This window comes from Lutjanus erythropterus, chromosome 23 (assembly GCF_056507025.1).
Source record: "Lutjanus erythropterus isolate fLutEry1 chromosome 23, fLutEry1.hap2, whole genome shotgun sequence".
Taxonomy (NCBI): domain Eukaryota; kingdom Metazoa; phylum Chordata; class Actinopteri; order Lutjaniformes; family Lutjanidae; genus Lutjanus; species Lutjanus erythropterus.
The window spans coordinates 4,906,032-4,923,960 of NC_139339.1; the positions used below are offsets into that span (position 1 = coordinate 4,906,032).

The 17,929-nt window shown below is 40.5% G+C and overlaps 1 protein-coding gene and 1 non-coding gene across 2 annotated transcripts in view; one reads left to right on the top strand and one right to left on the bottom strand.

Moving 5' to 3' along the window:
• m1ap (meiosis 1 associated protein) overlaps nt 1–17,929 on the top strand; it is a 47,698-nt gene that overhangs the window by 22,249 nt on the left and 7,520 nt on the right. Inside the window, exons 4-5 of the mRNA XM_084712578.1 lie at nt 16,511–16,666; nt 16,963–17,122. Coding sequence (XP_084568704.1) covers nt 16,511–16,666; nt 16,963–17,122 — 316 coding nt within the window. The remainder of the gene's footprint in view (nt 1–16,510; nt 16,667–16,962; nt 17,123–17,929) is intronic.
• On the bottom strand, nt 947–1,018 carry trnaa-ugc (transfer RNA alanine (anticodon UGC)). Its single transcript has one exon. It is a non-coding gene; the product is annotated as a tRNA-Ala (tRNA).

The following is a 17,929-nucleotide window of genomic DNA, read 5'->3' on the forward strand; positions in this document are numbered from 1 at the left end:
GTTCCCCACTTCTCCATGTTGACTAGCTTCTCACCTTCAAAAGTAGCTGCTCTAAATTTATACGACTTGGTGTTTTTGACACAGTGAACTACATACCATCTGGTCTTGCTATTAATGAGTTATCACCTTTACATTTTTCTTTCTCTCTCCAAAAACTATATGTGGATGTGAGCCTGCACATTGTGTTAAAATGTATATTTGTTGATTTTCAGTAGTTTTCTACATATTTTTTTTAAATCTCTATGGAAATAAGCGTGCTTATGTATTTGTTTTAACCATTTTTCCTCCTGTGAGAATTTGCCTTATAATAAGGAGCTGCATTATGAAAATCCATGTGACGAATTCTTCTCAAAACTCTCTCCAAATCCCTTTCAAATGGCTGCCAAAATCTGTTTCCTCATCACCGTATTATGACAAAAATTCATTCAAACAGTTTTAGTCTTTTCCGCATCACTTCCCAGCTTTGTCAAAGCATTTATTTCACTCAAATACCTAGTTTGGTAATGCTTCTCAAAGTGACAACACAGTCATTCCTTCAACACATATTTAGTCTCAAAAGCCAGGTTTCAATCACAGTCGATATTCTATTCAAACACCATCCACAGAACGTTTTCTTTTTTTTTTTTTTTGAGATTGCTGGTGGAGGTTGTGTATTATCCCTTCATTGATCTTTCCTCCATCCTTCCACCCATCTGTCTCACATCAATAACCTCCTTTATTGCATCTCTACTTTAGCTCTGTTAGCTCTGAGCTTTGAGGTAAACAATATTTTCTCATACACACACACACCCAGGCTCCTCAGACCGTGTGCTCATCCAGGAGGTTCACAGCTTTGTGACAGTCAGCATCTCATCACCGAAGCACATTTCTCTATCTTATTGCGCATCATAAACACAAATTGTTTTTTTTTTCTCGTCCAATACACACTGAAGGTTATAAATATATTTGGAGATGCTGGGGATTGATCCCAGGACCTCATACATGCAAAGCATGCGCTCTACCACTGAGCTACATCCCCTCCTGCCACTACTTTATTTACTCTCATAAATGATTTAAAAAAAGCATAAAATCATTACTTTCAAGAAGGTGGAACAAGCTAATGTTTGACATTTTTGCTTAAAAAATTACTGAAACAGTTAATTGAACATCAATTCATGGATCGATTAATCTACTAATTGTTGCAGCTTTTTGATGCATGGCTTCTGACTGCAAAATGTGACTGTGCACCACTGGCATGTATAAAATGGTTAGCACTTTCTGTTTTACATCTATAGTGTGGGAGAGTGAGGGAAATAAAACAGAGGATGATACAGTTGTTCGAAATGAATGTAAATCCATATTTTAAAGCAACAGATAAGAATATAATGAATGTGAGCCTGTGTGTTTGATTGGTTATGTAACATTATTACTAAAATTAAAACAACTGTTCATAAAACCACATTACTGTTTAAAAAAAGATGAGCTACTTGAGTGCTATTTTTTGTTTTGCCTGAGACATTTGAGCTAAAGGTAGAAGCAGCCTAAAAGCAGACTCATATCTTGGACAAAAAAGCTCTTTCAAACTGACACCCCATCAGCGATTCTTGGATCAGTCTCTCAATAGAAAAGGATTATAGCCCATTATATCTCCCCTAATCCTCTCCCTCTCCCTGCAATCTCTCCCTCTCCTCCTTTTCTTCTCCTTCTCTCTCGTTCCTCTCAGAGTGTCCACGGCGCTGCCTCGGTGTTTTCCCCCTGCAAAGTCCTCTTTTCTTTCCCTGTCTGTCTGTCCAGTTTGTGCGAGAGATAAGTAGCTTTTACAAGGGACAGATGACAGTTGTTGTGGTTAAGACTTAAAGAATAGAGAAGGACAGCGCGTGTGTGTTTGTTCTTATGTAATTGAGTGTGCATGTGTCTGTTTTTGTGTTCATTTTTCTGGCTGTTTACAGCATGAAAGATTTACACTGTCCTCTGTGTGAGTACAATATGTCAGTAATCTGAATATCTATATTTGCACCTTTTTATTCTGTGTGTGTGTGTGTGTGTGTGTGTGTGTGTGTGTGTGTGTGGTCCTTACCAATGTAATTTTCCCATATAATTTTCACTTTCTTTTAATCATACTCTGCTTCACAGGACCTGCCTCGCTTCATCAAAGCGTAGCAGAGAGATGAGAGGACTTTTTCCTCTTTACTTCTCTTCTCTCTTCAGCTGCTTAATTGCTTTCTCCTCCTCCTCCGCCTCCCTTTTCCTCTCCTCGTATGTCTCTTTTTAGGAGAAGCAAGAAAAGAAATTCTCTGACATGTTTTTGTCTCCGTCTCTCTCTCCTCCCTCATACCTATCAGATTTTCCGCGCGGTATCCCATTTCCTCTCTGCTTTTATCTTGTTCTCACCTTATCTCTCTTGTATTACCATAGATTTATGATGTATTAACCTAGATTTATTGTACTTCTCTGCCTTAACTGCTTCTGATTTTCTTTCCAGGGGTTGGTCTGCTTTGATTAGAGCTAAACTTTGCCGTAGAACACAATCTTTGAAAGATTTTCTTTACGCATGAAATTAAGACGTATAGCAGCCGAAAACAGACTCTGTTGTGTTAGATCAGCATGTTTGTGGTACAAAGGCAAAAGTGTTTGCAGCAAACGTGACGAAACAACACATGGAGCCTATTTTCAGTCCGTACTGTAGGTCACATTTGAATATATACATTTTTCTAAGATTGTGGGTGTTCTGTGTTGTGTAATCACAATAAATGTTTCACTGCCTGCAGTACTGTGCTATCTTTGTGACTGCCACCTTGAATACGTAATGCTCTTTTTGTTTAGAAGTCTTTTCCTTCTCCTTATTTGCCTCCTTCAGAACACTTAAGCCATTTCCACACCCCACACAGTTGCACTTGGATCAGCATACATCCCACAAATCCATTTTGAGTCGCAGGAATAATGACTGAAAATTTACGTCCCTTGAGAGGAGGATTATAATCCACTGGCCCACAGCCAAGAATTATAGAAACGGTAAGCCGAGTCGTCATCTCGTATGCTCACAATGAGCCATGTTTCTTGTGTTACAGCACAATAATAATGTGAAACTTCATTGATCCCCAGAGGCAGTTTCTCTCCGCGGGAGTTAAGACCTACAGAGCAGAAGCCCGGGAGCTTTTTCAAAGATGCTCTGGCAGAGTGAAAGCTTGTGGTTGTATTAACTGTGGTCATCAGGACAGTGAAGGAGTGTCCTTGAAACTTGACCCCAGACGAGACTAAACCCTTAATCCGCTCAGCCTTAAAAAAAAGATTCATAGTCATACACTGGGATCCAAATGGCATTTTGCCAATGACGTATCTGGTCTAACCTAACATCAACTAACTCTAACAACTATCAGGGGTTTTTTTTTTTTGCTAACAGGAAAAATATTTCATTAAAGTTTTGTCCAATCACTGAACAAACACAGTGCAGTAGAAGCTCAAAAAGGAAAACACTGTCTGATTGGGCGATGTCTAGCAAACTGGCATATGACGATGTCCACAGCGAAACATCGCTGAATGGCAATGACATCATTGTTGTTGGGGGATTTGCTGTCCCATAGCAGAAAAGCCAACTTGCACACCAGTTGTAGGCACTGCTGCCTTTCACAGTTGCTCTGATATCAGCCTCTAACTGTTTGACTCAGACAGATAAAATTAGGTGTTGTGGCAATCAGTGGTGTTTATTTATGCTTATAACATAAACCCTGTAAAATAATCAGGAAATAGCGTTCTATCTCTCTGATTCTTTTATTTTCTCTTCCACAGAAAGAAAACAATTTAACAGCTGTCTCACAGTGGCACTGTCCGTTGGGTCAGTCTGTTTTTATTTCATTGTATTAATTTACAATTCTTCTGTGTTCTGAGGACTTTGCGTAATGTTTTCTAAAAGTTCTCTAAAGGTGAAGAATGTCCCGAACTTTTACAGAGCTTTGGGAATGTTCCCAGAACAGTCACAATTTAAATCACCCTTTAAATTGAAAACTAAAGACCATAATAAGTTTAACAAGTTAGTAATTTCATCGTGATAAATTGTGCAGTATGTTACCCTAGGAGTTACTGGAAGATATTTTTGATGGTACTTCAGACCTGCTCAGTATGTCAATCTTGTGCACCTAACTCCAGCTAACTCGGCTCCTGTGGGATGTTAATAAACCCCATTCCTACATTTTTGGGTAATTGGTTCTGCACAAAAACAACTTTCCACCAGACTTTCTCTTCTCAGCTACTATTACCACCTGCAGTCATTCAACCCAGGGTCACTTTCTCCCTCCCAGTCTCTTTCTCTCGGTTTCTCTCTGTCTCTTTCATTCAGTTAATTTTCCATCACAGTCAGCTCGTTGCCTTTAGTGTGTCGTGGTTAAAAGTGCAGAGAGGTGCTCGGGAGGAAACCCCACCCAGGGCGCGCACACACACATGCACACACACATCCAACTGCTGCTATTGCTACATGTTTTCACAGACAGGAAGCACACAGCACACACACTAGGATGATAAGATGAGGACAAAATCTGTTCTTTTCTGTGCATGGCATGGTTTTATTTATATATACAGTATGTAAATATGGTTCAACATAATGAGGATGCATGGCGTGCATATTTTTCATCGTGCCACGCACACACACGGTGTCAAGGTCAGGCTGTTCACACCTCTGTGTGACGTTAGCGGAGCAGCAGGTGGCCGTGCAGATGGAGACTGGCATCACTCTTCACACCAGGATATGGAACCTATTAGTCCCACACTGAGAGGGGGCTGGTTGCCACAATTTTATTGATCCAACCTCTGACAGTGTCTCCATATAAATCTTTTAACTTTTCTGTTTTACTTTTTTACCATTTTCATCCCAAATGATAATTAAAAAACAAATATTGACAGACATAGACATAACAAAACTTATATAGAACAACATAAAACCCATAATAGGATGTGCAGATATGTATTTTCAGGTTCAACAGATGGTGGCTGAAGAAAGAGCGAGGAGGCTGAGCAGAGAAAGAAGTATAGAGAAAACTAAAGAAAGGGCTCCTCTGAATTCTTCACAGCTATTGAACACTCAGAGAGTGATGCTGCACTTTTCTTTATCTCTTTTCTCTGACTACCTACATCTGTCTGCCACTATCTTACTCTGTCAATCATGTCGCTCTTCTGTCTTCATCTCTCCGTCCAATGAACAAGTATTGGAGTTTGAAGAGTGAATCAAGCCGTTTTCAGACAGGCAATTTAACTTGTTGGTCTCATGTCTGAATAAGCTCCCGAGTCACTTTTATATGAAAGTCACAAAAGCAGTCTTACTAAGCCGGATCTAATGGCATTTCTGCATCACTTTCAACATGGCACAAATCTGAATTGCATGCAGTCAGGTTAACATTGCAGAAGGTTAAGCCTGAAAAATCATGCTGGCAAAGTCATGGCTGTCCTTTAAGAACTGGATTTACAAGATCGATGGTTATTCAGACTCTTTCAGCTTCTAAACTGCTGAAGACCTTCAGTCCAAACTGCCTACATAGCTTCTTTGGCTGACCCTGTAAAATGTGTCATGCAGTCCTACCTCCAATGCTTACTCTAATACAACAAGATTATTTTTATATGAGTCTATAGGAAAGTGTCTCACAGTATACCTTAAATGTGTTAAAATGCTAACATTTGCAAATTAATGCTAAACACAAAGCACAGCTTCAGCTGACACAAATGTGATTCATTTTAAAATGAACGTCTGTGACATTCCTAGATGAAAAATTAGGGGCTCACCAAAGTTATTACAGTTCACCCTGAGGGGAAAATGAATATCATCACCAAATTTCATGGCAGTCTCCAATACAATACTCCAACATGAGTTGATATATTTCAGTCTGGACTAAAGTGCCAACTGAACACGTTGCATTACTTTACAGTTATTTAACTGATGCTTTTGTCCAAAGCAACTTACAATAAGTGCATTCAAACATGTGGACACAACACTAAAATTTCAGGAATCATACAAGTACTTAAACTTTGTGAAATGCCTCATGCTGAACCACATCCCTGGTGTTGATAAAAAATTCCTTTCTCTGCTTTTAGCACAGAAGTAATCAAGCTGCTAGCATTGTCTTATCACGAAACAGCAATTACACTCTCAATTTCTGATTCCTTTTTCATTTGCCTAGGGTTTGTTTATGTCTTAACAAGCAACAACATTAGTCTGAACTCTTCAGTGGGGTATCTGTAAATCATCAGTTAATTTCTTATGCTTTCCAAATATCACTCTGTCAATCGTTATTTTCCTCTCATCTCTTCTGTAATGACACACTTTCTCCTCCTCCTCTCACTCTTTTGCTCCCCTGTCTCACAAATTTACTCTCTTTTTCCTCCCAGAGTTTCATCCAATTTCCTCTCCTCTAAGTTCACCATATTTCTCTGACCACTGACTGTAAGAGGACTAAATTACTGCTCCTTGTCTCTGTCTCTTTCTGCCTTCTTTATCTGTATTTGAGTCTACACAGGCAGACCGTGTCTCTCTCATCTTGGCTTTCAAGCCACTTAAGGAAAATAAGGTCATTCTTCCCCCCTCTTTGGAGAGGTTTGTTATTTGCTATCGCCTCTCCAATCTCTCCATCCTGCTCCCATCTCCTCTCCGCAGCCTCTTTCACAGGTCTCTTTCCTCCTCGTCCTCTTTCTTTGTCTGAATTCAAATGTGCACATGGCTCTTTTTGGTTTGAATACACTAAACATCTATTGAAAACTTTTTCTTTTACCCAAAATCAAGTGGGAGTCATCATGGGAATGAGCTTTTGTTCATTTCTGGAAAGTGGACTTTTTTGAGCTGTAATTATTTTCATTCAGTACAACTGTGATAAGATATTGTCATTGTTGGGTCCTCAAAAAAAGTATACTTCCTAAAAAATTTGACTGTCTGTGTATAGTCTGTACTTATTTTCATCGTCATTCCTCGTTTCCTTTCCTTCTTTGACTCCTCTCCGCTCTTATGTGCCTCCATGAATACTGTCTGCAGAGCTCCTCTCATCCTCTGTCCTCTCGTCTTTTTCAAGTGCTTCAAAGAAGTCGTCGAGCTGCCATTCGCTCTGAGTCTTACTGTCCTTCTCTTCTATCTAACCCTCTCCTATTTCCACATTCTGCTTGAAACCAGACAGTTGATCTCTTGCCATAATTTTACTTCTCTATATCTGCTGATTATGGCTGTACCAAATGTCTTTTTTTTTTGACATTTGAAGCATCTATTGAGGTATTCGAATAAAACTTTGAATGTCTAAAGAAATAGGTTGAACAAAATTCTCAGTCTGAATAAAGTGATTCATCAGATGAAATGAGTAAAGGTCTCGGGTCCATATAGCTTATTTCTCTGGCAGAAAAATGTTAGCAGGGTGCTGGGGAGCGGCAGGATGAAGCACTTGTGTGGCGGTCAAAAAAAAGCACAAAGTAAAGGCAGGAAAATGTAGGGATGGATTTATTATCTGTTTGAAGTAACACACCTAATGAGCCGTCTTCAAAGGATGTCCCTTCGTCTGACCTTCTCTCGAGTATCCCTGACCGTATCTGTTCTTTTTTGTCTCTACTCTCGTTCTCCGTCCTCGGTGAGGACAGCCAGACAACAGTGCCGCTGTTGCCCCCTCGTCCTCTTGTCCTTTTCAAGTGTCTGCCCGCTTTAATTGTCTCCATGACCGCATGGCTCCATCAGAAGTGACTGCGAGGCAATTAGGTCACGCAGCCGCTGGTGTGTCGAGGGCTTGTGTTTCAGACCAGATGATCAATGTGCTATTTGTCACAGTCTCAAACTACATCAATGAGCTATTCATCATTAATGCTTACACAGACACACTGACAGACAAGGACAGAGTGTGTGCTGTCAATGTCGCTCTATATGTGAAATGTGGATGTCAGAGGGAAATTCCAGAAACATCCAAATCTTCATCCATGATCACTTCATGTTAATGTACATGTATGTATGTGATGTAATGTTACTTGGTGAATAGAGTGATTTTCTAATAGGGTAATTATTTTGTAAGACAGGCAAGATTTTATTACATTATTGTTGTGATCTATTTGATTTTTGTAGCGACAGCTTAATTGCTGAGATTTGGGAATCTGAGTTCACAATAAGACAAACATATTTTCACTGATATAACTTATAACTGGTTAGTACAATGCCGCTTTAACCAATAGGGTTGATGGCCACATTTACAAAAATAATCCAAATGATCCAAGTTGTACTAAACTAGAATTATTCTTTAAAATCAGTCTAAATGCCTTCAGAGTTTGTCAAACCACAGAAAAAACACCAACCAAACTTATATGATTAAAAAAGCGACCAAGTACATAAAATTAGGTTTAAGCATTGTGAAAAAATGAGCAGTTTTCTCTGCTCTGAAACACAGGGGGCATGTCCACTGTCTCAAGTGTCAAATACCCCTGCGCTCCAAAAATGACCTGATGGATGCTCCGTCTTGCAGATTTACTGAACAGACACAGACTAGATGTCTGAGCCAAAAGAGTCAGAGGACAGTGACCTACCCGAAAATCAACTCATTCCTCTCAATCTGCAACAGAGTGTGATATTTTCTTTGGCATCCGGCCGCTGGAACTTGAGTGAGCAGTAACTGCAGCAGGTCCGCCCAAAAACTCCTGACCACAGAAGCTGTTCAACAGAAAACTTGACAGTTCTAAATTGTTCACAGTCTTTTCACGTTTTTAGCATTTATATTCTAACATGTATAATCTCTGAATTTGTGAAGTGTCGCTGAGCAAAAAGCTCATAGCCTTGCAGCTCCAACTCAGTTGTTTATTATCTTGTCTTCTGATTTTAGTGGAGGGGATGTTATCAGTAATTTACATGGAAAAATAAAGTTCTTGCAAATGAGTAAATAGGCCTTGCAGAGACCTTCCAGGAGAGATCTGTAATCAGAGATTAAGGAAACACATTAAGTTGAAATACTCTCTTCACTTGCCCCCCTTTGACATTTCCATTCCAGACCCAGATAATGTTTTGCGAGTCTGTTTCACATTAGTCAAAGTTCAAATTAATGGTGAGTTTCTGTTTATGAGTCATAAGAAATGATTAATAATCTTGTAGAAGGCAGAGATGTTTTTAACTGTTAAATTGAGCAAAATGTTAATGGGGTTTGGCAGACAGCGAGCCACTTAACTCTTCACTCAGAGTGTATTTTCACAGCAGTGGACTTTCGTTTTCAGGATAACGGGTTTAACTTTACATTGACATACAATTGACAGTTACAAACAGCCGATCAGCTGACAGGGGAGGACTCGTCATTGCTTGTTATTATCAGTTTATGATGTCGCGTGCAACATGTGGAGCTCCTGCAGCCTGCCCGTCTCTGTCGTGTCTGAGGAGGAGGGGGCGGAGATGAAACAACTTAATACCACAGCTCATATATCAAACGGGACAACAACCTGTTTAGTATACTGTGTATGGCTGTAATTTATCATTCTAAACAACTTGTGAGTTCTAAAAATTAAAACTGAAGAAAGAAAAACTGTTGATGTTTAATGCAGCTAACATTCAAAGCAGTTCTCCATTAACATGATCTCTCTGGAATTAGACAACGTGATTGTTAGAGGCTTTCGTGAAGATTGCCACCATTACAGAGCACAGCGTCCATTAGCCCATCTGTATCAGGTAAAGCTGATCCACATCTAAATGAATGAGTGAAAACAGGGCTGTAGAGCAGAGCTCTGCCTCTTCTTCTGGCACTGCATTAGCTCTCCACATCCCTGATTTCCCCAAACAAGCTAATGTTACATTGGTCGATGGTCATGAGGATGATGCACTTCCTAATGCACAGAGTAAAAGGAACCATTATTGGGCGTGGGACAGAGATTTAAGGGCCAGGAAGAGAAATAGCTCAGGAATGGTCAATAAGAAGAAGAGACTGGGAAGCAGAGGGACATCCATTAAAGAAAGCAAGGGATGTAATCATCTCCCCAGGGTGAGCTTACAAAGCCAAAATAATCTTGAAGACAGAAATACACAGTTTTACTGAAATATTTTCAGTTTAAGCGATGTAAGTGGATTACTCCTTGCACGTCTGTCACTTCTTTGAAAAAAATCCAGAACACAATTCACAAAGATCGTTAAAGAGTGAATATTTTCTCCCCCACAGTCAAATTTCAAATTAAAAGTGACAGCCCTACCCCGCTGGCAAAATAAGTCAGTCAGCCTTCTCTGAAAACGCTCATCAGTCACTCATTTAACAAGGAATAAAAAACTGATGTCTCCAGGGAAATTACAGCAAAATGGAAGTCATTACATTTTTATCTAATCAATTTGTCTTGTAGGGTTATTTGTGTGTGCATGGGTGTGTGTGGGTGTGTGTGGGTGTGTGTGGGTGTGTGTGGGTGAATCACAATGTTTGCCCTTCTCAAGTTGGACTCCAGTTAGCAGAGATTCAGCAGCCACACAGCATCATCAAGGTGTCAAGCAGAGAAAAAAACTGTCCAAATGTTTTTTGTGTCTCGGGTGTGCATCGATATCATTCAACATCTGGAATCATAAATTAGTCATCTGGAAAGGAAAAGCTCTCATCATCATTAGACAGGTGGAGAGAGAGGGGAGATGCTAACGTAAAAGTAATTAGGCAAGACATTTAAAGGATGTGTGCTTCCAGGACTGTGATGAGTCAGCAACAGAAACCGAGTTCCTGCAGTTAAAATCCAAACTGTCTCAACTGTTGCAACAGATGCAGTGAAGAGGCTTCGAGGCAGTTTGTTGACCTTGTGGTTAAAGAGGATATGACTGAAAAGGAACAGGTTTTCTCCAACTGTGGCACGCTGCTGTATGGCACACTCTGATACGAACGGACAGATGTTACAGTAATATGGAGAAGGTTTTAGTTGCCTATTTACATGCCAAGCAACGTTAGCATTTGCTGAGTCCTGTTTTTGGACACCTAATAACTGCAGATGCAATATTCACTCTGCTATCAGCTCTGTTTTGGTTTCCACCAACCCCTGAGAAAAATAGTCGTCTCAGCGCGTCACTGTGTTCACCAGCCCGTCTCTGACTTTCTCTGCCTGCTGTTTGCTGCTGGGCGGGTAGTGTACGGTGGGTTTTCACTGAAAACAGCTGCCTGTAGCATCTGGAAATGACACTAAAGAGAGCACTGAGCGTGAACCAAAACAAAGCTAAAATGCTCTGTTAAGGTTGGACTGACAGCATCATACAAATTCCATCACGGCCTCAACAGCTCGCTCACAAGAACATTTAATATAGAGAACAAATGTATAAATTATGCATTTGTAAGGGCATGGAGAGAAAAGATGAACAGAGAAAATTAGTCAAGTAGTTTTAGCACGCTTATGATATTAATTTAATTATTTAAATATATAATAAACGTGATTAAATGCGTAACTTTCAACTTTACGGAAGCAAATACTCGCCGACTTATCATCACGGTGGATGATACGCAGTTACAAATTAACTTGCTCGGTTACGACCTTGCTCCTCAGCTGCAGCAGATCTCCTGTACCCACTCGAATCCATCACGTCTAAATCATCACGGGTCGGAGCTCCTGTAAATGTTAAATCACCTCAGGTGCTGTATTCCCAAAACTGTCCTCTGCTGGTCTCTGAGCCTGTGTCTCAGTCTATTGTTAAATATATTCTAATACATTGTGCATAAATGTTTTTTTCAAATTATATATTTTAGTTGAAGGACTGTTGGTGTTTTTATTTGCAGCATCTGTTTATTTAATGCTTATTTTTTTGGGTGTGTATATTATAAATCTCATAAGTGTCTGAATTGTTGACCGTCAGCATGTGTGTGTGCTTCTGAATTTACAACACACACACTATACGCAGACACACACTCTTAATGAGATTCGACTGCCACTCTGCACCCTTACCTCAGCATGTGTGTCACACTTTATCTTCTCACACACACACACACACACAGAGGACATGCTAATGAGATGCAGGAGCACAATTAGCCTTGTAGGTCAGAGGCACGGGTCACTTGGTGTGGCTGCAGACCAAGAGGACGTGGGACAGATAAAGCAAAGAGGCATGCAGAGATAGTGTTTGGAGAGACAAAATGATAACACAATAATTTTGTCTAATGTTCCAAACCAGGAGAGGCTTCTGTAGGAGGAGTTAACAGTGTAAACACATTCTTCATGAATGATAAGTCTGCTGAGGAGACACAGACAGCATCGCGACTCTCCAGCTCCTCGCTGTCTCACTGAACACACACGTCGAGGTTAACTGCTCTCGCCTATCACCTTCAGCCAGTAATGTATTGCTTGGCAGAAAACAGCGTGACACACACAGACAGAAGATGCGCTGTCTTGAGTTATTTACGCTGCTGCGAGAACTTACACACCCCATTTTCTCCCCTTTATCTCCCCCAATCTCATGCGCACACACAAACATGCGCAGATACACACTCTGTGGTCTAATTACAAGCGTTTCCGACAGCGTGGTCCATCATCCCTCACCCACCATACCCATCCATCACCTCTTTATCTCATCTTCCCCTGTCCTCTCTCCTCCTTCCTCCTGCTCTTGCTCTCTGTGTAATTTATACTTTCTTCCTTTCTTGTCTGTCTGCACCAACTTGCATATTTCTGTCTCTCTAATATCCCTCTCTCTCTCTCACTCTCTCACTTACTACTCCTCTTTTGCACTCCTGCTCCCCAGACAGACATTATCTGAGGGAATGGCGATCGATTTTCTTCATCCCGTTTTTCTCCATCTCTCTGCGTCTCTCAAGGATTTTTCTCTTATCTTTGCATTAACGTTTCCATGAAGGCAAGCACACATCGCCTCTTTCTCTTCGCTGTCCTTCTCCTTTGACTGTACATGTTTTCTTACAGTAAAGGAATAGTTTGGATATTTGAAGTGGGGTTGTATGAGGTTCTTATTGATAGCCAGGGTATTACCTACAGTAGATGGGGATCGACATGCCCTCAGTTTGGAGAAGCAGAGAGGAAAAAGGTCAGACAGCCTTTTCTGATGCTCGCTCTCACCAAACCAAACAGACTCCACAAGCAATATCAATAATTTTACCTCAGCGAACACAGGAGTTGCTGCTCTGCTCGAATTAATGATGTCCCGTTTTCCTGGGGACAATAAAAATAGCACCTTGGGCACAAAGATAACTGGGACAATTCTTGCACAGCAGAGAAACTTATCACTACAAATTAGAACGTTTATATATCTTGGAATATACGTCATTTTAATTGTGTTAGGTGTTAAAAATGTGAGGAGGCGCCGGCAGGAGCTCTGCACTGTGTCACATTCACACTTACGCACTATGATGGTGTTGTAAATAAAATTTGTTTGCTTATAAAGTTTTTATCATGGGATTTGTTCAACTTGTGTTTTCACTTCAGAAACAGGTTTGCATTTTAACTGCAGTCTGCACTGATGCATTCATTGAGTTAGAATATTAGAAATAAACAAGAAACAGAAACTCAACTAATGAAAATGTATTATGTAGAATGACAAAAAGAACTGCAGTATGGGACAGTTGCAGAACACTTAGGACACAAGTTAATTTCGAGGCCTGGTTACTGGTCTGCTGTTGCCTCGATCTGTGTCTTTTCTTTGTGTTATTGTGTGACTTTTGTGCTTTAAAAGTATAGTTCAGAGTCACCAAAGTCAGACGGTAAGACAAACTAACTAACCAATCGAAGCAGTGGTAGACAAGCAACTCCTGTCTTGAGAGAGAGCAATATTTGGCTTATATAATGGCGGTTTCCTGTCGCGGAAGATTGTCTTTCCACATCAAAAACGTTACCTCACCCCTGGGTCTCATCCCCAAGTCGTCAAATACCAACAATTTGTCACCGCCCCTCGGCGACTCATTCAGATGGCTTAAAGAGACGCAACAAGCTTTTGATGTTGCATTAAGAGGAAGAAAGTCGGCACATGGAGGAGGTGGAGTGGATGGATGGCTCCAACAAATACAGGACTTTCACCCAGGAGACGAGGGTTCATGTTCCATGTGAAAACAAAAATGGTGACATTGCATAACATTACGAAAGTGATACAACACAACGACAAAATGTCGCTATGCGACAAGCTGGGATGAGAACAGGTCCCTTAACTCAGCTTTTAATTTTCTGTCTATTTTTCTAACCCTTACATGTTTTCTCTGCGGCCATTCTGCCTTTCCTCAGTGGGGTAGCAGTGCTGATATGCAGGAGGATGCTAGTCTTATTTTGCTGCTGATCCCACGTATCACAGAACCCCCACCAGGTCTTTAATCCATATTAAGAGCAGGAGCAACGTGGCATGTGTCAGAACTGAAAGCTTGACTTTACAGTGTGCTTTTTTTGACACATAAAAAGAGAACTTGTAAAGCAAAAGTGCCATTAGTACACATTTGTTAGCCTCTTAAATTGTCTCTCTTTCTCTCTCTTCCTTCATCCCTCTTTGCCGTCGCGCAGCAGGGATCTGACTGCAAACATCCATCAGAAAAAAAACGCAGCAAACACAATTCTTTCCCCTCAGATGAAGTACTTATTTCTGGATGAAGCACTTTTAAAAACTTTGGCCCAGAACTAAAAATAGCTTCCGTACTGTAGCTGCCTCTGACAGATGAAAGAAGCAATGACATATTTTATTTTAGGAATTTAAAGTTTCTCATTTTCTCCCTAAAAAGTTCCTGGCAGGGAGAGTTTAAATACTTCGTCTAGTTTTCATCCATCTTCCGTGGTCTTTCTCGGTCTTATCCCCCCCGTCTGGCAGCCTCTCCTTCATCTGTACCCATCCTCGCTCTCACAGCGCTTCTTGATCCTCTCCTCTCCCTTTAGTCCCATTAGTTATCTCCTGATGGGTCATTAACTATTTAAAACAGGATAGAGGGAACAGAGGAAGAGGTTTGTGTCTAGTTTGCAATAATGAATGGACGTTGGGGGATGACAACAGGGAGAGAGCAGGAGATTAGGGTGGGGCAGGTCCGTAGGGTCTCCTCTTTTCTGTAATGATCGGTGGAAGTCAGCGGTCAGAGGGAGGAGAGCGGTGCAGCTGCTCTCTGTCCTCTGGGATGAGGCATCATTGTACATGCAGAAAATGAAAGAGACAGATTTAAATCTCTGAAATAACTAGACAGGCAGCTTTTTTTCTCTGCATCGACTGTCCTCTTTAAAAAAAAAAAAAAAAAAGTAAGTTAACATCCAAAAATTCAGCCCTACTTCTTCCCTTCAGGAAATCAGCAGCAGGCCTTCTCATCCAGTAAAGCTTAAGAAGGTTTTTAGTTAATCCAGAGACACTGAAGCCTTCAGAGGGCAAAAAGTTCAACGAGTTTTCACTGTCTATCGAGGACATACTGTAAACTTAATTTATTGAATGTTGCTTCCATCTAGTGGTCACTGATGAAAACTGTTGATTCTCCCCAGGAATACATTCTATATACAGTATATAGTATATTGTCAGAAGTCGATCTTTAATCCAGGAGCTGCCCTGTCACTGATCCTTTAAAATTATCCTACAAAATGTTTGAATAAACAGACCTACATGTGTCACATTTAACTACTATACTCATAATTTTAGCACTTAATCTATTTGATATTGATGGGAGAAAATATGTCCATATGCATAAGTAAATATAAATTAGCAAGTAAGTAAGTAAAATATAGAAATCAAAGTATAATAGAAGTATAAATGGTCCCTTTTGTGAGCCTGCAAGGTGTGGATATCCAGTGGAAATGAAATGAACTGCATCACAATATGCGACTATGAGAGTGCTGCAATTGTTTGTGTGATCGCTTAACTGCTGAATTTGTCTAGTTGTCAAATATCTTCATGTTGCAATCAGTTTCCTTTCTGGTATTTTAATTTGGCACTGTATTTCACTGGGTGGGAGATGTGAGAATAACCACAAACATCCCTGCATGATCTTATCTGTTGTTTTTCACAAGCATTCATTTCAGAAGAATATGTTTCCTGCTCACTTACCTTTATCTTTAACTTTTATCTAGTCTTAGGTGTTCGGGGGAAATTCTTGACATTATTTGAGATGTCTTTGTTATGACAACTTGACGTTAATCAAGACACCCCGGCACTTAGTCGGCTAATTAGGTAGTTAGCTCCAGTAACGCCAGCAGCAGACAGTGGTTAGGCTACTTTAGCAACCAGTAAACCAGGTAACTGCTGTCTGACCATCAGCTTCATCACCTTAGTACTATACTGTGTCATGAAAGTGGCCTGATAACATTTAATGGCATTTTTATGACAAGTCCAAATGGCACCACTTTAGTTTTAGTCCAGGAAATACACCTGTAATGGTCTCATGACAGTTAGTGTCAAAACCATCCACATATGAGCTGAACAGTTTCTTTAAGTTTGATAATGTCAAGCTGACATAAAGACATTATTGTCTCAATTAATGTCAAGGTGTCATAACAGAAACATCTCATACAAAATCAATTTTGTATTAAAGATGACATAACTGCCTGAATGACCACAGTCATAAATATTCATTTAGTCATGACATGGTTATACTAGCAGGCTTTATGAATCCAGCTCCAGATTTTGATGCCCCTGTGTGTCTGTCTGTAGACTCTCTGATGTTGGGAACGGAGGTCGACCTGCAGCGGGTGGAAAACAGTGTGTTCGCCATGGAGATGGTGTTGAAGGCGTGGCTTCAGGAGCAGGGAGGAGACAGAGAGCACCTTCATCTCCTGCTGCCCAGCCCCCTGGACAATCCCATTCCAGGTACAGCTGCTGCACACCAACACACCAACATACAGTATATTTATGTAATGAATTTGCTTCTCTCTGACCTAATTTATACCAGGTATTGATATGCAGTCTGTATCTGGATATATATTCATGATAAATGCTTGTTAATGCAAGGTCTCTCAGACGTACTTCGCTTTGGATAAAAGCATTTGCTAAATAAAACTGTAAACTGTCTAAACACATACCAGGTATACTTGTAGATACACGCGGCTCACAGAAATAGCTGATGCCTTTTCACACTTTTATAATGATATTTGTCGCTTGTCTAGTGTGTGTGAAGTGTGACATGCAGGAGCGTCTGATAAGCCCCGCCCTCATCCCCCTGAGCCCCAACCTGGGGGTGAAGACAGAGAGCGTCCGGGACTTCCTGCCCGTCTCTAAGGGATCAGCGAATCAGAGCCAACCGCCACGGAGACTGAAAGCAATCAAGTAAGAGACGAGGCTGCGGGTGGGGACTTCTTACCACAGCCAGGTGCATTAAAAAGTCTATTATTTTTAACTCACATCTGTCCACAAAACATTTGTGCTGAAGATGCAAAGCCTTCAATTTTATAAACCAGGAAATGTGTTGCATGAATGAAAAAAAATGAAAGACATAAAAAGTAAATGTTGCTATTTCCCACCTTTTGCATGTGCTTGAACGTAACATGAAACTGTGATCAATTTGCATTATTGTGTTTTGGAAATTTGATTGCAGCTGTTTCTCAAAAATCACCAACAAACAAAATCTGTGACAGAACATGACCATATTTTTTCTTTAGAAGAGGATGAGGATGAAGAATGTGTGTGTATGATTATGTATGGGCGCTCCATCAGCTGTGTGTGTGATGTCGTGTGTATTCAGTAAAACCCTGTCTGTCTATGAAAGGCTCCATTCTGAGAGCAGGGAGTAGTGGAATATTTCTTAGATGAAACTCTCCCATCACATCAGAGTCGGCTTTGTTTCGCTGAAGTCATCGGCTCTGATGCTGGAAAACACTCGCAACATCTAAAGTTGAGCTGGACAGTCGCTCCAGTTGAGAAATTTCCATTTAACATGTTTGTGAGGAAATGTTTTTGTTCTCATATAGTAGAAACTCATGGGACATGATCACAGTGGTAAAAGAATTCAAAATAAGAGGAGCGGGCGATGACACTGGCTGCAGGGAATTAAAAACAAACCATAACTATGAATGTTTTATTATATTGAAATTTATTGAAAGTTTTACGGTACAGGATGTAAATCATCCACACCAG